This window comes from Sesamum indicum, linkage group LG10 (genome assembly GCF_026168435.1).
Source record: "Sesamum indicum cultivar Baizhima isolate 11 linkage group LG10, ASM2616843v1, whole genome shotgun sequence".
NCBI lineage: Eukaryota > Viridiplantae > Streptophyta > Magnoliopsida > Lamiales > Pedaliaceae > Sesamum > Sesamum indicum.
Genome location: NC_142666.1, coordinates 7,961,456 through 7,984,933, shown reverse-complemented (window position 1 = coordinate 7,984,933; position 23,478 = coordinate 7,961,456). Strand labels below are relative to the sequence as shown.

At 39.4% G+C, this 23,478-nt stretch overlaps 2 protein-coding genes across 5 annotated transcripts; one reads left to right on the top strand and one right to left on the bottom strand.

Moving 5' to 3' along the window:
* Positions 1–6,362: 6,362 nt before the first annotated feature.
* LOC105172293 (protein RBL) lies at positions 6,363–12,748 on the top strand. 4 transcript variants are annotated; one of them, XM_088886119.1, is made up of 6 exons: positions 6,363–6,768; positions 6,935–7,033; positions 8,230–9,317; positions 9,407–9,454; positions 9,551–9,668; positions 10,301–12,748. In XM_088886119.1, the coding sequence occupies exons 1-6, from the start codon at positions 6,750–6,752 to the stop codon at positions 10,432–10,434; spliced, it is 1,506 nt and encodes a 501-aa protein (XP_088742245.1). In that variant the 5' UTR covers positions 6,363–6,749; the 3' UTR covers positions 10,435–12,748. The 4 variants fall into 4 exon arrangements, 3 of the variants coding, with proteins under 3 accessions (XP_088742245.1, XP_011091980.1, XP_088742244.1); XR_002287941.2 differs by having other exon boundaries at positions 6,365–6,768; positions 9,407–9,668; positions 10,301–12,136; positions 12,249–12,748; XM_011093678.3 differs by having other exon boundaries at positions 6,365–6,768; positions 9,407–9,668; positions 10,301–10,350; positions 12,249–12,748.
* Positions 12,749–18,387: 5,639 nt separating this feature from the next.
* On the bottom strand, positions 18,388–21,396 carry LOC148786597 (uncharacterized). Its single transcript, XM_088886190.1, has 4 exons — positions 20,797–21,396; positions 20,317–20,637; positions 20,117–20,205; positions 18,388–19,627 (listed from the first exon to the last, which is right to left on the bottom strand). Exons 1-4 carry the CDS (start codon positions 21,394–21,396, stop codon positions 18,388–18,390), a joined length of 2,250 nt encoding a protein of 749 aa, XP_088742316.1.
* Positions 21,397–23,478: the final 2,082 nt, after the last annotated feature.

Genomic DNA, 23,478 nt, shown 5'->3' with positions numbered 1-23,478 from the left:
TTACTTATCACATTTTCTCATACACACTTAAACTTCCCAAACTTAAATTCATTTTCCAAAATTATCAAAAGTTTATCTTTTTTCGGTCAGGTCCGTTGAACCAAGGGATCCTCCACAGGTGATAAAGAGTTCGTGTACTAACTACAAAGGGGAGGATATGACTGAGAATGACGTGTCGAATCTCCTCAACTATAATCCTAGCAAGTGTCTCATGAGTATGACTAGTATGCTGAAAAATCCGTTGATTCCGCTCTTGCCACAAGTGATATACTAAAGATGCCAAAAACATGCGAAACGAGGTGTTGATGACGTGTTTCCCCCTCATTTGATGGTCATCCACTCCACATAAATACTCCATGAATGAATAGGCCATAAGACCCGCACACGCCTTCGGATACTTGTAATGCACTAACGAACATATTGCAGTGAAAAAATAAATGCTCATGGGTTTCAGCAATCCCTTCCTGGCAAAGAACACATGCCCCACTGATGTGGTGCAACCAAGGTTTGTTAAGGGTGGACAGTTTCCCCGAAATGGCAAGCCATAAAATAAATTGGTTGTTGGGTCTTGAAAGGACCAAAGAATAATGAAGTCTAGCCTACCTTGGGCCCTCGTGGACAAAAGAGGTAGTATGTTGTTGTCGTTGTAAAGGTACCACCCTTCAAGCGCCAGACGATACGGTCCTCACCATCATGAATTATAGGCAAAAGATGAATGATCTCCACAAGTGCAATATTGATGATGGGCGGCCATCTCCATTCCCCATTCTCAATGACTGAGTGAAGAAGTGAATCCGATTGGGTGTATGTGTGATTTGGGCCAGTAGGAAATGATGAATCAATGGCCCTAATTGATGCCAAGGGTCATGCCAAAGGGAAAGTAAATCCCCATTACCCACCCGATAATCAAGATAAGGTAGTAACCATGGCCTGAGCGCAAGAAGCGGGTGCCAACCCCACGGCCCCTGTCTATCACTAACAGTCCAAATAGGGCTAGAGGCAAACCGAGTGTGACACAACCAATCAACCCAGATGGAGTCCTGTTGGAGGCACAACAATCTTCCGTAGATACTTGCACATAAGAGTTCGATTTAGGGCTAGGATATCCCTAAGGCCAAGGCCCCCTTCCTCCACTGGCTTGCAAGCAAGTTTTCAAGAAACCTTCGGGTAACTTGTTCCTATGGTGCCTTTCCAAAGAAAGGAACGCAAGCACTTCTCAATCTCCCGAATGACTATCTTCGGCAAAATAAATGTTGTTGCACAATAAGTGTGAAAAGACAACAGTATAGATTTGATAAGTTCCAACCGACCTGAAAATGTTAACTGAATTCCTTCCCATCCTCGGATTCAGCTATCAATCTTTTGCAGGAGTGGAGTTCAGTCCCCAATCGTAATGCGGGAGGAAAGGAGTGGGAGGCCAAGGTAGCAGAGAGGTAGCTCGCGCTCTTGTAATGATAAGAGAGATAATAATCTTCTCGAAGGTCGTGTGCTGATTTAGAAAGAATAATGTGACTCTTCTGAGGGTTGACACATAACCCTGAAAGTGTCTCAAACATATCCAAGCAAACCAATGGACTGTTCATCAGCCCTACAGAATAGAATAAGATCATCAGCAAAGTAGAATTGGAATAAGCCCATTGCTTCACACTTCCAATAAAGCGAGAACCCGCCATCTTGTTCAATAAGTTGCTGTAAGATAATCCGTAACACCTCCATAACAAGGACAAATAAATAAGGGACATAGGGTCCCTTTGGCGTAGACCCCGCGCACCCTTGAAGTAGCCATGAGTTGTGCCATTGAGACAGACTGAATAGGCGGGCGTAGTGACGCACTCCTCTATCCAACGGATAACCCAAAAAATCCGAACATGTGCAGCACAACCAATATACAATCTCACTCAACTATATCGTACGCCTTTCAAAGATCTATCTTGAGAGCACATCTTAGTGGAAGGCATTGTTGCTTATATCCAGTAAACAACTCTTGGGCCAGCAGAATATTGTCACTGATCGATCTGTCTGGCACAAATGCCTTCTGCGAGGGGCTGATTAAATCATCCAGGACTACATGCAGGCACTTTACTATAATCTTCATAATCACCTAATAGCACATTGCAACAACAGATAGGGCAAAATTCAGCAACTGTGCTGGGATTGCGTACTTTAGGGATAAGAGCGAGCGACGTGGCATTCACTTGTTTGAGTAGCTTTTCAGTCCGAAAGAAATCTATGATCGCACGGGTAATCTCCTGTCCCACCACCAGCGAAGCTGCTTTGAAGAATTCAAAGGTATAGCCATCCGGACTAGGCGCTTTATCTTCTGCAATGTTAAAAAGTGCCTTTTTGATCTCGGCTGGTGTAACTAGCCGTATCAAGTCATGGCCCTCCTTATCTGACAACAATCGTCGAGCCCACGGACGTAGGTGCCGCAAGTCAAGGGCTCGGGCCTGTCGATATTCTCCTAGAAACTGCTGATAGAATTCAACAAATTCGGACGTAATTGTTGTCTGGTCCGTGAGCAGTGTACCTTCATGGCTTGTAATTTGTAGGATGCGTTTGGCAGATCTACGCGTTGCCACATTTTGCAACAAAATCCAAGTGCATCGGTCACCACCTTTCAACCAAGCCATCTTTGCGCGTTATTATAACATATGTTGCTCAAGCCGAGTAGCTAATAGTAGAATCAATTTGCAACTGTGCTCCAATTAGAGAAGCAATGAATTATGGCGGTCTAACTATAAGAGAGATTGAGTTGTATGAAGAAAACCTTTTGCCATTTGTACATTAGCCGCCAGGTCTCCCTTATTCCGTCATTACTATCTAAAGACAAGCTTCAAAGCATTCAATTTCTGGGTTACCGCATACATAGCACTTTCCACAATGTTGTGTCGCCATACATTCTGCACAGAAGGGGTGAATTATGAAGATAGAGCAAAATAATTGTCAAATTGGCACATACTTACCGTCGATTGAACTGAAGTACCATATATAACCAATGGAGAGTGGTCGGATGTATGTGGAGTGAGGCATTCATAGTACATATGGCCATTGTGCCAACCAACAATCATTGATTAGAAATCGATCTAGTCTCTTCTAGAGGCTACAATTATCACTGCTGTAGTTGTGCCATGTGAATCATTCCCTTTGCATGGGCAGACTAAGAAAACCTGTGTCATGAAGGCACGCAAGAAAATCCGCCATGGCTAGCCTTATATCTCTTGAATTGCCACACACTTCACTCATATCAAGGAATGTGTTAAAATCGCCACCTACCAGCCACAGAGACTCATCAATTCCACGGCCGTGGCATGCCAACGACGTGAGCCCTCCTCTATAGTTTCAATGTTCGACAGAACAATAATTTCGCCATTTTGTATCGTTGGCAGAATATACAATAAAGTTTTATGACTTGAATTATGGAAACCAACAACAATTTCATCCGATTAATTCATAACAAGCGAATTGGGTTGTAAGGGAATCTTACCAATGAACAATTCCACGTGGTGGGAAACTCATCAGACTACCGTGTGAGCGGCGGCAATTGCACAACATCAGTGAACAGGGTATGGGACCGGTCGAAGAGTGCACGGGAGTGGACAGGGAGTGCAAGGGAACGGGCGAAGGTGTTGTAGCCTGCATACCCAACTCCATGAATGCTGATACCGAGCCAGATATAAGCGGCGTTCCAACAGCGATGAGAGGCGACGAAGGATGCGAACACGTCGGTAAAGCAACATCCAAACAGGAAAGAACACAACCAAAACCCTAGGCTGCATGGGCGCGGGCGGCGGCGCAACAGAAACCCTAGCTGCAAGTTTGGGCAAGGAAGACAGCACCATGTCGTTGAGAATGATGGCAGCTTGCTCCGGCGTCGACAGGCGGGAAACGGCGAGGCAGGCGGATGGGAGGGAAGGAAAACAGTACCTTTGCTCAAGGGAATTCACGGCACCATGAGAGACCATGGAATTGCCAAACTTCACCTTCCAACGAGCGTGAAAATCGTGAAGTGCTCGCATCGAAATCTCATCCCCTTTATCAGTAACACGATTCACCAACAACAAGAATTCATTGAAACTGAAATCAGACCTGATTTGTGCATCAATACCCTCAAAACCACGCGGGTCATGCGCCGTTCATCATCTCTTCTGGTGACATTCTCCTCGTCATCTAGGAGATGCACGGCCACCGAATCCACCTCATCATCGTCGGCGGCTGCTGGACTAGGAGAGAAGCCATGTAGTTGTGTGTGAGAATTAGGTGTAGGAGTGTGTGTGAGAGAACAGAGAGAATTAGAGTACACCTTTTTACTAATACCTTGTTCGAAAGTTTATCTAAAAACAACTCCAAGCAAAACAAGATTTTTTACCCTTAACATATAAAAAGACCAAAAAAATATGAGAATTATGAAGCTAATCCCCATGAAACTTTGAGCTTTTGCGTTAGCTTTATGATATATTTCGGATTTGTATAGAGTGTTAACATAGCAATTGAAATTTATATTGGTATCCGAGTTTTATTATTAATATCACTTTGATATATGGGTAATTATAAATTAATCAATTAGTATTCAAATTTGGGTAAATTACATCAATACCCCCTGAGATTTTACATAATTACAAATACGTCCATTTTAGATAAAAAATTACATTTACCCTCCTTGAGGTTTGTCCGGTCTTACATTTAACTCCACCATCAGGGTTTAGATGAATTTATCACATGTTATTTTCAAAATACCCCTAATAAAAAGTTTGACTATATAATTTGATCAACATTTTTGATAAAAATACCCTTTGGACCAAATTATAATATTTTAAAATATCGAGGGGGTTAAATATTATGATCTCCCATATTTTGTATTTACATGTAAGATTTCATTTTTTTTTTGTTAAACTGGCCGTTTTATACTATTAAATATTGTGTGGATTATCTTATACTAGTAATTGTGGCACACTCTATGTGTTTTCAATTTTTACAAATATTAATTAAAAAATAATATTATAAAATATTTATTGTTTAATAAAGTATATACACAATAACAAGTTAATACTCGATTTTTAAAAAAATAGTGACAAAAAATAGATGAAAGAAAATTAAAAAGGAAGAGAAATAACTATCAATAAATAATGGGGGTGGAAAGTTAGATTCAATGTAAAAAAATATATCAAAAAAGGGAGAAACACCAAAGAAGTCCTCTCCCTTTATATATCATATAGATATTAGGGCGAATTACATCCACACCTCCTAAATATTATAGATATAAATACATCCTTGTTGGATAGAAAATTACATTTACTCTCCTTGAAGGTTTAACATAATTACGAATATCCCTCGTTTAAAAAATTACCAATACCCTTTAACTTTTATGGTCGTCTAACAATTAGCTCAATCCTTTAGTCCTATTAAGTTTTCATTCATATTTTGTGGTGAATTGACCAAAATGATTTTGTGGATTAATAATTTAAGTTTGAGGATGGAATTAGCCCTATCCTTTTGTCCCGTTAGTTTCAAATTTCTATTTTTCCAACTGCCATGTTGTTCTTCGATTTCAATAAAAGTATTTTATTCGGTTTTGTTTTGTTAGTTTTAGTAATTTTTCAAGCCACGTGAATTGTTTTTAAAAAAATTAATCCGCTATTTTTTTCTTTTTTTTTTTAACAAAACTTTGGAAAATTTCGAACATTTAGGATGTTGACCGAAGCTTCTTTCTAAAATTTTTCAGCTTAGCTTCAAGTTTTGCCAAAAAAAAAAAAAAACAAGAAAAAAGAAGACAAGTACATGAAACTTAGAGATGCGCGATGTTGTTTGAAGAAGGAAAAATCGAAGACTTACACAATTACACTTCCAAGTTTGCAACAATGGGGGGAAGAAACAAAAAATGTCATTACAATCACTTTTTGACCAATACTTGAGGGTTATTTTTGGCATTGGAAAATGGGGCAGCCATGTACTAATTTAATAGGCTAAAATGCGTTTTTACTCCTGTGTTTTGTTGAAATAATTGAAACCATCTTTGTTTTTGAAATAGGCTAAATCCCACTTGTGTTTTATAAAATTTAGCAAAAAATATCCATTATGTTAGTAATTAACGAAAAATGCATTATATTAAATTACAACCACATAAGACGTAGTAAAAGTATAAATATTTTTTATTTTTTAAAAATTATAAATATATCTATGTTTTATAAAACTTAGCAAAAAATACACATTTTGTTACTAATTAACGAAAATGCATTATATTAAAAAATTTATATAATTTTATTACATATTATGTATATTTATAATTTTTAAAAAATAAAAAATATTTATACTTATATTACGTCTTATGTGGTTGTAATTACCCTATATTAAAACACGCGCGCGCATCCTCTTCCCGTTCTTGGAGGAATAGAAGGAAAAGGAATTCGAGCGAATTGAGATGAGTAAAAACCTGAGTCTTGACTCCCCCTATTAGGACTACTTCAGAATTCCTGAACTGCCCATCGGATTTCCTCTCTCCCATTGCTTTCCCGCTTCCCGTAAAACCCTTTACCTTCTATATAACTCTATATATAAGGTACTGTATCCACACGCGCAAGGGTCTTTCTTCAATTCTATAACCCCATTAATATAAGGAAGAAAAAATCGCGAAAGCTGCTTTCTTTCTGTCTTTTGACTCATTAATCCTGTGCTGTCCTCCGCCATACTTCAAATTCTTAAGATATTTTATATTTTGTGTCGAATTGTGAAGCAGTTTGAAGCGTTTGGTGATAATGAACGCTCCCATCATTGGTAATTTTTCTTTTGTTTTCCTCTTTTCTTTTCTGGGGATATAACATTTTATGTGCTGATATCATACATTACGGATGCTTTACTTAGTATTATTCGTCTTTTGCTATTAATTTTTCTTACTAGTTGTAATTTTTTGTTTTTTGGGTTTTGTTTGGGTTTTATATAGACCCGCTACAGGGGGATTTCCCAGAAGTAATAGAGGAGTATTTGGAGCATGGAGTTATGAAATGTATTGCCTTTAATCGTCGGGGAACCCTTCTTGCTGGTATCATTTTAATTTGAATTTCATCTCATTTAGAATTAATTGGTATCAGTGCCTTTCTGATCTTTTACTTCGTTACGTTTATTTGTACTTGACAATGTGGCTAAGTGGGGGAGCTGAATGACTTATAATTTCATGTATAATTTCGAGGGTAAATGAGTTATGCTTTACAAGCTTTTAACATTGAAATGCGCTTAACGTTTCATCCTTGACATGTTTTCTTACAAAAATCACGCCATTTGATTTGATTTTAACATCAGAGGTGAAAAGAACCAAATCATGAGGAAAATGCTTCATATAGAATACTGATTGGTCAGAATCATTAACAATTTTTAATTAAATGTAAAGAAAGAACAAGAAGAAGATATTGAGATAGGACAGTAATAACTACAGAGTGCTTTATACTTAATAATTTGCAATTTCTTTCCAATGATGCTGCTTGTATACATGCTCTTTGGTTATCCTTGCACTCATAGAAGTTACTGAAAGATTCTCAATCTGTCTGTCTTCGAAGTTGAAGTTTGTGTGGAAAAGATAAACCTTTAGTATTCTATGGTTTGGTTTCATTGTGCATATAGTGTTTCTTCCGGTATTTTTTCTTTCTATATCAGGGAATTTGCTGTCCAAATGTTCTATTATTTCAGCTTAACCATATTACTAGTTCAGTGTGAGCTTTTTGTCCTCTTTATCCCAGGGTATGCGTTGTAAACTTTATTTTGGTTGAGCTGCTTATTCTTTAGTCAGTTGAAAGAGTTATTCTAGAGGGAGTCTTATCTTAATTAGTTGATATTCTTTGCTCTGAAAGTACAGAAGAAATTATCATTGAGGCATATTTTAGATATTAATTTAGAGGAGCAGCAAAAATAGATTGCGGATGTTAGATATTAACTTTGAGAACAAAACAAGAGCATTCTCGATGTTATTGGTGAATCAATCCTACACTGGAAGCAATCTTGTATTAGATGCATCCCACCTGCCGAACTGTGGTGCTCCCTGGGGTTGGGGGGCTATTTTTGGTTGAGAAATATCTTCCATCAGTATGTAATGACTTTTGAACCCGATGGTCTTTGTAGCATGGATGAGCATTGTTAAGTCATGATAATCTAGTAAGAGAGTTTGGTAACTTAATTTTTTGTACAAAAGAGAGCAAATGTTACTTTCTGGGGCTGTTTGTTTAATATTTTATATTTCTTGGTCAGCTGGGTGCTCTGATGGAAGCTGTGTTATATGGGATTTTGAAACCAGAGGCATTGCGAAAGAGTTCAGGGACAAGGATAGTGTTGCTGCCATCACGAGTGTTTGTTGGTCCAAGAATGGTCATCGCATACTAGTGGCAGCTGCAGATAAGTCGTTGACTCTTTGGGATGTGGTCACAGGTGAAAAAATAGCTCGGACAACCTTACAGCAAACACCTTTGCAAGCCCGTCTGCATCCTGGTTCCTCCACTCCATCTATTTGCTTAGCTTGTCCTCTTTCATCAGCTCCTATGATCGTCGACTTCGATACAACTACTACAACAGTGCTTCCTGTGTCATTATCTGACATGGCAAATGGTGTTGCCCCTCCATCACGTAACAAATTTTCAGATGGATCTGCTCCATTTACACCTACTGCAGCTTGCTTCAACAAATATGGAGATTTGGTTTATGTGGGAAATTCGAAAGGGGAGATATTGATTATAGATCATAAAAGCATTAAAATACGTGGTATTGTTCCTATTCCAGGGAGTGCTGTGATAAAGAATATCATATTTAGCAGGAACGGACAGTATCTTTTGACAAACTCGAATGACAGAACTATCAGAATATATGAAAACCTTTTGCCATTGAAACATGGCCTTAAAGCCCTGGATGAATTAAACCATGAATGTGCCGAGGAAGATGAAGTTGAAAAGTTAAGAGCTGTTGGATCAAGGTGTTTAGCTCTCTTTCGCGAGTTTCAGGACTCGATTACCAAAGTGCACTGGAAAGCACCATGTTTTAGTGGTGATGGGGAGTGGGTTGTTGGGGGTTCTGCTAGCAAAGGAGAGCACAAGATATACATATGGGACAAGGCTGGGCATCTTGTTAAAATCCTTGAAGGTCCAAAGGAAGCATTAATAGATTTGGCATGGCACCCTGTTCATCCTGTTGTTGTTTCTGTCTCCTTGACTGGCTTGGTTTATATCTGGGCGAAGGATTATACTGAGAATTGGAGCGCATTTGCTCCAGATTTTAAAGAGCTTGAGGAAAACGAGGAGTATGTTGAACGAGAAGATGAATTTGATTTAGTGCCCGAAGCGGAGAAAGTGAGTTAAAGATCAGGATAATCTGCCTTTTCTTTTCTTTCCTTTGTGCCTTTTTTTTTTCCCTGTATAAAATGTGTATATTTTTCCAGGTGAAAGATTCGGATATAAATGAAGATGAAGAAATCGATATTGTGACAGTTGAGAAAGATTCTGCTTTCAGTGATTCAGACATGTCACAGAATGAAATACGCTTCTTGCCTGCTGACCCGTCTCCGGATATTCCTGAACTGCAGGACGCACATGTTTTAAGTACTTCAAAGCTGGGGCATGGTAGCCAGTCTTTATCTCCTCTTTCAGAGGAGGCAGGGCAGAATGGCCATTTAACAAATCATGAATCCAGTCCTCTTGAAGGTGACATTCTGCCCTTTGTTAATTCATTATAAATAAAGCTTGTCTCCAGTACTTGATACTATTATTACTGATGCATCACTGAAATGGTGGAGAATGTGATTTACAATGTTACCGACGTCAATATCCACCAAGTAGAAAAAGCATGAGGAAAAGTGCTTTTTGTGTGCAAAAAGGAGTTATGGACAACTCAGTAATTGCTTTTCTGTTATTTTTGCTGTATATCGTACGGGCAATACTAACCATGTTAAAGCAAGTGAAATTTTCAAGTCTTGGATTTAAAACTATTTTCCTTTCAACATATAATCCTTTTTCATGCTATTAGGTGATGATCTTTGGTTTGTGGTTACATGTTGCTTGTTGCTGTGACATTTTTCATATTCACTTTATATATCACTCTTGGAACAAGCAGAATGTGACCACATACCAAAAGGCAGGAGAACTATTTAGAAATGTTTCCAAATTTGAAGTTTAAAGATGCAGTACCATTGTCTGAGGCTGCTTTCGCTATGATATTTTTGAACATGGTTTTACAAACTTTTCATACATTCTTTTTTTTGCTTTTGTCGTCTAACATATACCCAAGGACCTTTCATTTCTGCTGCTATATTGAAGCAATTGCAATTATGCTGCAGAGGACACTGGAGGAACACGTCTCAAAAGGAGGAGGAAGTCTTCAGAGAAGGTATTGGATTTTGAAGAAGAGAATGTTAGGAAGCCACAATCAAAGATGAAAGAATCAATTAATTTACTGAAAACTGTAAGATAATCTGTAGTTTAAGGTAGAACTCGTCGTAGAATTCACAGAAGATGTGAACTTCAATTTCATGAGAGTAAAATCTCTGAGATGCATTACGAACTTGAGGTATTGCCTTTTACATCCATGGAACAAGGAAAGTGCAGCCTGTAAACTAATGTTAATTGACATTGTGTTCTGTGGAATTTAATGCAGTTTAACTCCTCAATTTTGATCCTATTATTCAATACTCACCTTTCCTCTTTATTCTGAAGTTCCAAGGAAAAATTACATATCATTCTTGTCACTTAAAGTGATTTAAAGTCAGGCCATGCATGTACGCATGCACTTACGGTTGGGGTCTGTTTGCATTTTCCTTTTTTCATTCTGAAAATAAGTAAGAAATTTCTTCACTTATCCTCTCAGATTTATTTATTAATTTTTTGATAAGGGCTATTCACCGAATCAGAAATCTTCCATCTTTCGTGTTGTTAAGAAAATTAATGAGAGTGGGAAAAATATTTACTGGGTTCCACTATTTTTGGTAGGGAATTACTTACTGTTTTATTCTCTCCATTCTTTTCTTTCTAATTTGTTTCGGTTTTAAGATATCAAAAGCCTAAAATGGTGAATTTGATTACTGCTGGAGGTACCTTTTAGTTTAAATATATGACTTTGTTTTTTTCACTTTCAGACTAAATTCTGTTGATTTTATGCTGTAGTTCACTCTCATGTTTTGAAAATAAAATCAATATCAATTGGCTTTCCGGAGTTGTATGCACTATTGAAGAATGTTTTCAAGTAAAGAAAATAGCAGTTCAAAAGCTATTGATGAAGCACTTAAGGTTGGTTTTGGCTGGTTATATGCTGGCTATACCAACAGTTGTTATAATATGCATTGCTGATGTTGGCCTGGTTTTAAAAGCATAAAAGGTATTAAGTACATCCCAGAATTGCTGGATGCAATATTTATATTCTAAGATTGCCTGTTTAAATAATTTCCTGTAAACACTTGGTTGAAGTATCTAATCTAATAACAAGAATTGCATTTTACGAAATGCATACAGAGCGAGTAATATCTAGCTCCGCGGTATTCATCCTTCTTCGTTATCAGTTATCACGAAAAATTGCTTGGTAATATTGTTTCTGTTTGGTATCTAAAAATATCCTTGCTTCATAGTAGCATAACTTATTGGGGTAAGTTCTTGTATTTTATGTATTTGAAACCCTTATTTTTCAATTTGATGATTTTCTGATGCTTCTCTTTTGTCTAAGCGTCATGCTGTTTATTCTGAGTTCTAATCGTGTATCTAGCTTTAAATAAGGATTATTAATTTGGTAGCTATATTTGCTAATTCTCTATAACTCTGTAGTGGTTAGATGAGAAGGATTATTATTTTCTGAAAACGGTAGCAATTCAACAGTGGATGCCAGCTTGAACAACACTTGTGAAATTTGGGTTCATTCTGGTGTCAAATCTTGTTAGGTATGCTGGGTGGATGAAAAAGTGAGGAAGTAAATCTAGAAATGCTGTCATTGTTTCCACCAAAAACGGAAAATAAGATATAAGTTATTGTCCTATATCCACCTTTTCTTCTCCATAGCTTCTCTTCTGAGGAGGGGGGAGGTAATATCTTCTTGCAGTGATGCAACTAAACATTTTGTCATGGGGTTCTTGGTTCTGATCCCTACTCTGGTCTAGCGTAATGTTACAGATTTGGCAGAAGAAACCAAAGTTAAGAATAGCAGGAGACCTTTTTTTTTTTTTCTTTTCCTGCTCCTTTTATCTTTTTTGGTTTATGTTTTATACCTGTATATTGTTTGATGAGATACTCTGACATAACCAGGGTAATGCATCATGAGGGTGCACTACGGCAAATATACTGTATACGGTACTGGAGGTGGCAACTAAATGACAATGGACCAGTGGCTGCTCTAAGTGATCTCATGATTGGTGCATCCACAAACTCTGATGAGTTGATGATGATGCCGTTGTTGGTTTGGGCAAGGAAGTGAATAGAGCCTGGACTTGCTCTTGCTGGAAGTTGCATGAAGATCAGCATGGCTTAAGCAACTGAGTCGAACCAAGGTGGAGCAGTGAAGTGTTGTCTGAAGTGGTTGTTAGAAAATTCTTTCCCATTGGACTGGAGACCATGAATTTGTTGTGGTATTAGATGTATGTATTAACCTGCAACAAGGATGTGTCTGTAGAGTATTAACTGATGGATAAATAAAGGGACTGGAGGCATACACTGGTCACTTCTGTTGAAGAGTTTTACCTGTTCTATTTATCAAATTCTTGTATTATGTATTAAATTTCATGGCAAAGGATCTTCTTTTATTTTCATGGTTGTTCGGGATATAGCTATTGTCTTTTTACTGGGCATTCGAAGATCAGTTCTTTGTTTGATTTCATCTTGAACTACCCCACAGAGAGAAGATAAAATTGGGTTAAATTTATTTTGATCCCTGGTGATATATCAAAATATAAAAAATTTCGCTATGAATTTTTTAATATAAAAAATTATTTCTATATTATGAATAAATAATCACATCCCCTAATCAACTTGAATCTATATTTTAAAAATAATGATTAAAATACGCTTTCTATTCAATCGGTCAATCTAAATGCATTAATATATAATTATTTTGATTTATAATATATATAAGTTATAATGATTAAAATATATTTATAATATATATAATTATAATTTATAAAAAAAATCAAAATAAGAATTATAACCCCCACTCCCCCCCACCCCACCATCTTCTTCCCGGCCCCGTCTTCTTCTCCCCTACCCCCACCTGGTACGCCCCCACCACCCCACCTCCCCCCTCCCCTCCCTCGCCCCATCGCCCGTCTGGGCAACATCGATCGTCGAGATCAGGCGACCAGTGTCGCCCAGAAGTGGAGGCCGATCGCGTCACCCTCGCTGGAGAGCAGTCGCCCAGGGGTTAATTCTATTTCGTATTTTATTTTATTATATAAATAATTAAGTAATTATTATATAAAATAATATTTTATTATTAATAAATATATATAATATTAAATATATTAGATGTGAGGAAGGGCAAAATATAAAAAAAAATGTGTTTTCACAGCAAATTTCGTAGTCAAAGAGCGTGTGGGGTTTTTTTAACTTTATTTTATATTACAAGGGTATTCGATACTTTAATTTTCATAGAAATTTTTTAACCATTCCTATTATTACATCTCGGATCTCTGAAGTTTTCCCTATTTGATATAGATGCATGGATATATATCTCAGTCATTCTGTTGCTTGTTGCAGAACTTTCGTTTTCGGAGACCTACGTGTAGTGGATTTCGTCTGTGAGTCTCGTCTTTCTGGCACAATCTATTTCCGTGTAGGGGTCAAATAGATGCTCTATTTCTGATCATGGATTGTAGTATGTCTTGAACGTATATATGTTACCTAATTTGGTCCATATATATTGCCAATGAAACTTGAAACAAGGCCGAGAAACATACAAATAATGTTCCCTTTTATTTTTTAAATTTCTCTAGCTTTGGAAAAATATACACAAGTTCACATCTTAGAGAACCTAGTTCTGTTCTTATCCTGATGCAAACTGGAAGGTAAGATAAGCTGTAAGTGCTGCAATGACGAGCATAGCCACCCTCATATTCACCAACATTGCCTTTCTTCATTGAGCTCAGCAAGCCTGATCCGGGTCGAATTATGCGATCTCGAGATTCGATCTCTACAAAGACTGCTGATTCTTCCAAGACCAAATTTTGGGTTCCCTGAGAATGAAACAAGTAAGGTGAGCTCGTCGGGCACGTCCCCGACAATGACCCTCCGACGCTCAAGTCAGGTTGATCGAGAGAAAAGTGTTCTATCTCAAAGTTCGATCACAATAAATGTGTAATAGGTCCCTTTAATGACGGTGTTTCGGGTCTATATATAGGGCTCAGCAGGATGGCGTTGACCTGCCACGTGGTCTCATCCTACTGACCCGCGTCTATGATTAGATGGCTATGATTGTCCAGGTCTTCGAAGGCAGATGGATCCGAGTCGGTCACGTTCGACCCGACCGATAAAAAAGGAGCGGATCCTTGCTTAAATGGCGAAAATGCCCTTAATGAAGGGCTTTTTTGGTATTTCCATAGCATCCCCTCTTAAACACATATCATTACTCCAGCACTTATCGAAAAGTGAGGGTATCACTTTTGGAGAAGTTTTATCGGTCGCGTCTGTTCATCCGCCAGCTGCGTGTACACGTGTTGCCATCTCGTGGGTCTATCTGCGGCGCGCTTCCCTAGAGGGTTTGAGCCTATATATAGCCCCCTCATTTAAACATGAAGACGAGTTCGCGGCTCTAGTAGGCGAGATCGAGAAGATGGACGAAGATCGATCAGTGGATAGGCTTACTCTCTTTCATGTAGATCGCGGTCTTTCTCCAACACCGGGTCGCACCTTTTTCAGGTTGCGTATTTGATGCTTCTTTTTCAAATGGCAAGATGAATGCATCTTTTTCGGATGGCATATGTTGATAGTCTTTTTTAGGTCGCGTTTGTTGATGGTCTTTTTACGACACCGGATCGCACCTTTTTCAGGTCGTATGTGTTGATGGTCTTTTTCAGACACCGAGGTCGCGCCTTCTTAAGGTTGTATGTTTGAGGCCTCTTTTTCAGATAGCATGACGAATGCATCTTTTTCAGATCGCATGTGTTGCTGGTCTTTTTTAGACACCGAATCGCACCTTTTTCAGGTCCCGTGTTTGTTGATGGTCTTTTTCAGACACCTGATCGCGCCTTTTCCAGGTCGCATGTTTGTTGATGGTCTTTTTCAGACACCTGACACCTGATCGCGTCTTTTCCAGGTCGCGTGTTTCTTGATGGTCTTTTTCAGACACCGGGTCGCGCCTTTTTCAGGTCGCGTAGTTGATGGTCTTTTGCAGACACACGGGGTCGCGCCTTTTCTAGGTCGCGTAGTTGATGGTCTTTTGCAGACACACGGGGTCGCGCCTTTTCCAGGTCGCGTAGTTGACGGTCTTTTGCAGACACAAGGTATCGCGCCTTTTGCAGGTTGATTGTCTTTTGCAGACACACGGGGAAAGCTATCTATTTCACACGCACATTTATAGATGCAAATACTCCCAAATATGGTAATTATACACATGACCCATAATTCGTAATGTAAGCACCATAATATTATTCCTGCAAAAGCTAAAATCCGCTATGAAAATAATAGAGGTACATGCATACCCTATCATCCGAGTTGTTGCCCTCACTAAAAGCGTCGTTCTCTCTTTATTCTGTCTAGCTCTTATTTCTTTCTGCTCGATGTCCTGGTTCACGATCTGCTAGGGGATATTCTATCTCGAGTCCTTTCCATTCTCTGTCCTTGATCGCATTCATTTCCTCCTCGTTGATATACTTGTGGGCTAAGAGCATCAATTGCTCTATATCACCGGGAGGATCTCTAGCTAACGCCGATGCGAACGGTCCTTTCTTTAACCCGTGTACTAATATGCTCGTCATCATATCGATCCACAGATCCTGCACCTCCAATCTCTCGTTATTGAATCTACCCATAAAATTTTTAAGAGATTCATCACTTCCTTGCCGGATCGCGAACAAGTGGGTCGCTGATCTTTTTGATTTTCCTTTGCTGGCGAAGTGGTACGCGAACCTATGTATCAATTGCTCATACGATTCGATGGTCCCACTTGGCAAGCTGGTGAACCACTCTTGTGCCTTCCCTGTCAAAGTAGTCACAAACAACTTTGCGTTAATAGAATCCGTTTGCCTATATAGATTCATTACCATTTCGAACGCAGTGATATTCTCGCGTGGATCCTTCGACCCATCGTATTTGGGTAGGTCGGGTAATCGAAAGTTTGAACCAACAACTTCGGATAGAATTTCGTTAGTGAAGGGCAAGTTCATATTCCGCCTCGCCAAGTCGCCTCGCTTCTTCAGGTCGCTTCGCTTCTTCAGGTCGCCTCGCTTCTTCAGGTCGTCTAGCTGTTGCTTCAATTTTTCTATCTGCCTGCCTACGTTTTCCACTTCTGCTCGCGAAATCACGGGTTCTCTTCTCTTTGATTGGGCATGACTCCTAGATCCCGCGTCTGATGAGACCGGTTTTTTAGTCCTGCGCTCTGGCTCGCCATGCACCCGCGACTCTCTTTGGGGTTCGGTGTTCTCGAACAATTGCCATCTTGCAGTTTCTTTGGCCATTGGGGTCGCAGTTCTTCTCTCGTACTCCACAATGGCATTCCAACTCGCTTCTTCTATCATTCTTTGGAGCTCCTCTTTCGTTATTTAAATTTTCGTTCCTCCTTTTCTTAGTGTATCTTTTTCCCCGGCGTTCCTTCTCGATGAACCTTCCATGATGTAATTCTCAGACGTTCCCACAGACGGCGCCAACTGATCCGGGTCGAATTATGCGATCTCGAGATTCGATCTCCGCAAAGACTGCTGATTCTTCCAAGACCAGATTTTGGGTTCCCTGAGAATGAAATAAGTAAGGTGAGCTCGTCGGGCACGTCCCTGACAATGACCCTCTGAGGCTCAAGTCAGGTTGATCGAGAGAAAAGTATTCTATCTCAAAGTTCGATCACAATAACTGCGTAACAGGTCCCTTTAATGACGGCGTTTCGGGTCTATATATAGGGCTCAACAGGATGACGTTGACCTGCCACGTGGTCTCATCCTACTGACCCGCGTCTATGATCAGATGGCTATGATTGTCCGTGTCTTCGAAGGCAGATGGATCCAAGTCGGGTCACGTTCGACTCGACCGATAGAAAAGGAGCGGATCCTTGCTTAAATGGCGAAAATGCCCTTAATGAAGGGCTTTTTTGGTATTTCCATAGCATCCCCTCTTAAACACATATGATAGCCCTTTCACTGCTTTCTTCTATTTCTCCTTTGTGAAAGCACCAGGAAATTTTTTGTTGTCTGCCTTCTTTTCAGGGATGCCAGCGGCTTCAACTTTCGCCCAAATGTTCTTGGCAGTCAACTCCATGTAATTCTTTTCTCTCCTCTAATTTCTGTTGAAATCCAAAAACAAAGAAACAAATTAAAGAGAAAACATTTAGGAAGAAAAATTCTTCATTCTATGTAAAATATTCTGCAGATTCTGTTGTTACAAGGAAGAAGAAGAAGCTGACATAATATATATACATGACACGTCTGATAACCGCTAACCAACTGACTAACAGACTAACAAGACGTGTAACTACTTGGCCCAATAGGAACTCGAATAAATGACGCAGCACACCAGTCAGCAATATAAGTGACAAACGTATTTCTGAGCAATGCGACTTCAACCTTTATTTAAAATACCTACGTGTTCTTCTTCAACCTCAAGCTGCTGCTCTGTTTGCTGCTTCTTCTCTGTTTGCTGTAACTCCTCAGATTGAGAATGAACTCCAATAGCCCCCCACAAGTGGGACTGGGATCGAAAGAGACCAAGCCCAACTTGGAAGTGATCAACACGAAAGACTTCAGTGGCAAGGATTTAGTGAAGACGTCTGCTAGTTGTAGAAAACCAAGAATAAAAGAAGGAGAGATGAATCCATCCTTATAGGCATCTCTAACAAGATGGCAATCCAATTCAATATGCTTAGTCCGTTCATGAAACACCGGATTTGCCAAGATATGCAATGCAGCTTTATTGTCATAAAAGAGAGATCAATTGGAAGCGAAACTGAAATGTTAAAATCTGATAAAATGTATGAAACCCAATGAAGTTCACAAACCGTTGAAGCCAAGCTCCTATACTCTGATTCTGCAGTGGACCGAGAAACAGTGGATTGTTTCTTGGTCTTCCAAGACACTAACGCATCACCAAGAAAGATGCAATAACCCGTAAGAGACCGTCTTGAATCCAAACAAGATGCCCAGTCTGCATCACAAAATGCACGAAGAGTAAGTGAACTTGCAGCTGGGAAAAAAAGTCCTTTGGAAGAACACCCCTTCAAATAGCGCACCACATGCAAAGCAGCCCTCCAATGTTAATCATAAGGCTGGTTAAGGTACTGGCTCAGTTGCTGCATAGGATAAGAAATATCCGGCCGAGAGAAACACAAATAGAGCAATCGTCCAACAAGTCTTCTATAGGAATCAGGACGAGAAAAGAGGGAGGCAGCCCCTGCAGCCAACTTCAAACCAGCAGGAAAAGGACTTGATGCAGCCTTTGCTTGAAGCAAACCAGTATCTTTCACTATATCAAGTATATATTTGGTCTGAGCGATGTAGATAGCGGAAGAACTGCGTGCTATCTCCAAACTAAGGAAGTACCTTGCATCACCCAAGTCTTTGATAATGAACAACTGATAAAGGTATTGCTTCACAAGAACAATGTGATCAAGAGATGGCCCCGTAATGAGGATATCATCCACGTAGACTAGCAATGCCATAAGCCTAGAAGAAGAGTGTTTCACAAATAAACAGTGGACGTGGGTTGATTGGCTATACCCATAGGCAATAAGCTTCAAGGTGAACTCTGCATTCCACTGACGTGATGCCTGTTTAAGGCCATACAATGAACGCTGCAGTTTACACACCATATTTGAGGGCACACTGTAACCTTCAAGAGGCAACATGTATATATCCTCTTCAATATATCCATGAAGGAATGCGTTATGGATGTCTAACTGTTGAATGGGCCAAGTATAAGCAGCAGCAATAGCAAGAAAAATACGTATTGTCACAGACGTCGCAACCAGAGAGAAGCTATCCGTGTAATCGACACCTTCAATTTGGTTGAACCCCTTGGCCACCAAACGTGCCTTATATCTGTCCACTGTCCCATCTGCCCGAAGTTTAGTTTTGAAGACCCACTTACACCCAATTGCACGTTTACCTGGTGGTAGTGTGGAGAGCTTCCAAGTCATGTTAGATTCCAACGCCTGTAATTCTATATCTATAGCCTCCCTCCACTCCTTGTACTGCATAGCTTCTGAAAAGGAAGTGGGCTCCCGCAACACAGATAGTGACGCTACAAAGGATATATACATGGGATTATGGCTATGCAACTGGTGAGGGTGCTGAGCTGAACAAATGAAATCATTCAACCAAGTAGGAGGGCGAGCAGTCCTAGTTGATTGTCTAAGTGGTGGAGTAGGAATATGGATACTTTTTGGAATGGAAGGAGTTGACTCAGGGGATGAATCAAGTGTACGTATTTCCTCTTGGACAGGTGAAGAAACATCCAAAAAGGGAGTAATGACAGGAAGCGGGCCTGTCTGGCTGCTGCAAAATAGAGTTTGAGTAAGGAAAAATATGCTCGTAAAATTCAACATCCCGTGATATAGTGATGGGGTTGTTGTCTATATCAAACAATTTATAGCCCTTTTGTGCTGTAGAAAAACCTAAAAGAACACATTCGTTGGCTCTAGGATGAAATTTAGACTTATGGGGATCAACATTGGTAGCAAAACATAAACTCCCAAAGGTGCGAATGTGAAGGTAAGTAGGAGGATTTCCAGTTAATTTTTCTAAGCGGGTTTTCCATTGAAGAAGTTTTGAGGGAGTCCTATTGATCAGATATGTAGCAGTAATATAGAATCAGCCCAGAACTTGATAGGCATTGAGGTTTGGAAAAGTATGGTCCTCACTACAGCTAAAAGTTGCCTATGCTTGCGTTCAATTCTCCTATTTTGCTGGGGAGTATAGATGCAAGAGGTTTGATGCAATATCCCCATTTTATTAGAAAGGTTTTGACAATCCTTATTCAAGAACTCTGAACCAATATCTGATCTAATCATTTTAACCTCTTTGGAATATTGTGTCTTGATCATGCAAACAAAGGATTTGAGAACTGAAGGCACCTGGGATTTATGTTTCAAAAGATAAGTCCAGAGAGAACGAGTATGATCATCTAAGATTATTAATACGTAATTACAATTTGAAATGGTGTAGGTAGAGTACGGCCCCCAGACATCCATATGAATTAGATCAAAGGGAGCCATGGACTGAGATAAACTTGAAGGAAAAGGCAATCTAGCTTGTTTAGCTCTATGATAGGTTTCACAAGGCTCGTCAAATTTTGCAGCAGCAACATCATTAAGGAAAGGAATATGTTTCATAACAGGTAGGGGAATATGGCTCACCCTGTGATGCCAAGTTTGAATACTACAATTTGTATCCGCACTATTACAGAATATAGAAGCAGAGGGAAAATTATTTTGGGGCAATTGCTTGACTACATAAAGATTTCTGGAAACATGCCCATGAATGAGGGTGGCTCTATTAGTTTGGTCCTGCAAGAAACAACTTGAGTCAGTGAACTGGACAACAAAGGGAGTTTTATGACAGAGTTGGCTAATGGATAGTAAATTCACAGAAAACGAAGGAAGATACAAAACTTGGGTTGAAGTGATATGCTTGTTTAATTGAACTGTACCAACATGCGTAGCAACCTTAGATGTGCCATCAGGCAAATGAATGTGTTTAGGCTGTGATGGGGTTGTGAGTGAAAGAAACAAACAAAGGTTAGTGCATATATGATTTGTAGCTCCACTATCCATTATCCAACAATCCACATCAATTTCAGAAGGTGCAGAAATATTACTAGCAAATTCAACATCATCACTGCAAGCAAAGTTTGAATAGGTGGTAATGGGATCATTTTCTGCGCTCTTCTTCTGCATCAATTTGATCAGGTCTGTCATCAAGTCCGTCATCTGTCTAGCATTATTAGTTTCTGCAGAACCATGTTTCTGTTTTGTTGCAGCAGCTGCAAAAGGCTTAATCCCTGGAGCCTTTTTCTTTTTGTCATTCAGCACCTTGTACCAGTCTGGTACACCATGAACTTGGAAGCAAGTTTCCAGCGTGTGTCCTGTTTTGTGGCAGTGTGAACAGGTCATGTTCTTCTTGTCCACATAAGTTCTTCTCTTGCTTTGGAATCTATTACCATTGTCTCTCCTACTGTCTTTTGAAGCAAACTGATAAGCTACATGTTGAGGTATTGTAGCCACTTCAGTTTGCACCTGCCTATGCTTTTCAACCGCAAATAACATAGAAAAGGCTCGTTCCAGATCAGGTAAAGGCTATTGCATCAGTACTTGGCTTCTTTCATGATCAAAAGTTTCGTGCAAACCCATAAGAAACTGTATCAACTGCATGTGTTCAGTACGTTCCTTAATGGCTCTATTAATCCCACACGTACAATATCCACAGGTACATTTTGGATTAGTTGCCAAGGTAGAGATTTCATTCCACAGCTTCTTCAATTTAGTCACATAAGTCGTTAGGGACAAATCATGTTGTGAAATAGAGGAAATTTCACGCTGTATCCGATAGATCATCGGACCATTGCTTCTACCATATCTATTTTGTATCTCAAGCCAAAGCTCTCTTGATGAACTAACATACATAAAAGATTCCACGATCTCTCTAGAAATGGAATTCCATATCCAGGAAATGACCATAAGGTCAACGCGACGCCACTGCTCAAAGGTTATTGATCTTATTTTCGGTCTTAGAAATGTACCACCGATGAAGCCTAGCTTCATTTTCGTTCCCAAGGCAACGTAGATAGAGCGACTCCATGGGAGAAAATTCGTACCATCCAGTGGAGAAGTAGCCAGTGTCAAGCTGGAATTCTCCGATGGATGAGGTGAAGAGCCTTGCGCTCCAGTTGCTCTGCCGCAGCTCTGACTGAGCTTGAATCCGTCATAGTTCTTCAGTACAACGTAATATGATCAGTGAGTATCCCAAAGACCTTCATACAGAAGGCTCTGATACCATGTTGAAATCCAAAAACAAAGAAACAAATTGACGAGAAAACATTTGGGAAGAAAAATTCTTCAATTTCTTTCCCTCTTTATCTACCATCCTTGTTATTGCAACCTCTGGCCTTTTTGATGCACTATGTTTTTCTTTGGGTTCAGTGCTTTCCCTCTTCACATCATCCTGGGAAACTACAGGTCCAGTGTTCCTCAATGGGGTAATGTTTCTTTTGTCCCTTCCTTCATTTCCATCGTGATCCTAATCTTTTCTATGATTGGTAGACTGTTTTTTAGCTTCTGAAGTTTTATCATCTGTTGGTTGGCTAGTACTAACTGCTGGAAAAGCTTTGTCTTGGCCCTGCTGAGGGTTGGTTTGCTTTTCATCACCATTCTGAGCCTGTTTCGTCCTTGGATCGTCTGATGGTTTTTTAGGTTCTGAACTTTTCTCATCTGTTGGTTAGCTGATATTAACTTTAGGAAGCACTTTCTCAGGACCCTTTTCAGGGGTGGGTTACTTTTGGGTATCACTGCTGTTATGTTTTGGAGGAAAAGTCTCTTGAGCTTTGTCAACTTCCTTTTTCAGGATTGTAATGTTAAGAACTCCACCTTGGTACTTTACACGAACCGAGTTCATTTCACTATTTTCTGGAACTTCAAAGTCTACCCTGAAGCGGCTCCATTTGTTGCCAGCAACCATGCGTTCTCCTTGAACCCTTATGGTATTCTGGCCTTCTGTTTAAACCCTGATTTGCTCTTTCATAGAGCTTGGAGAGAAGGACTAACTAGTGAAAACGATTGAGTATTTTTTAGGGAAGTCCTACATTTAGTCATTAAAACCCTATACCGCTCTCTTCACGTGAATTCCAAGATAAATTGGAACAGAAAGGATGATTTACTAATGTTGTATTTCGATTGATCTTAAGGATTTCAAAATCAATATAATAAGTCCATTGTACTCGTTTTGATAATTCTACGTCAGAAAAGAATTTCATATTCTCCAATTTTCATTTTGAGTTGTATTTATTAAATATAGAATGGAATTTATGTTTGGTGTATCGAAACATAAATCTTACACTATCTCAGAGTTAGATTATTAATACTCAAACAAAGATGTAAAATGATAATCAAGAACAAAAACTTATAGTAGTGGTTGGCCAGTCTCTTCTAGTTAAGGATGAGGAATACTGGTGGATTCAAATAATTTAGAAATGGTCAATTTGGATCTATGAGCTTTCAAAACCTTTCTGAGAGGAAGAAAGATCATAAAAGCTCTCAGTGGGACAGCATGAGCTTACCACTAATCCATTGGATTGAATCCAAATGTGATACCTGTAGGTCACCAAAATACATAAGATCACTATGGAGTTCACA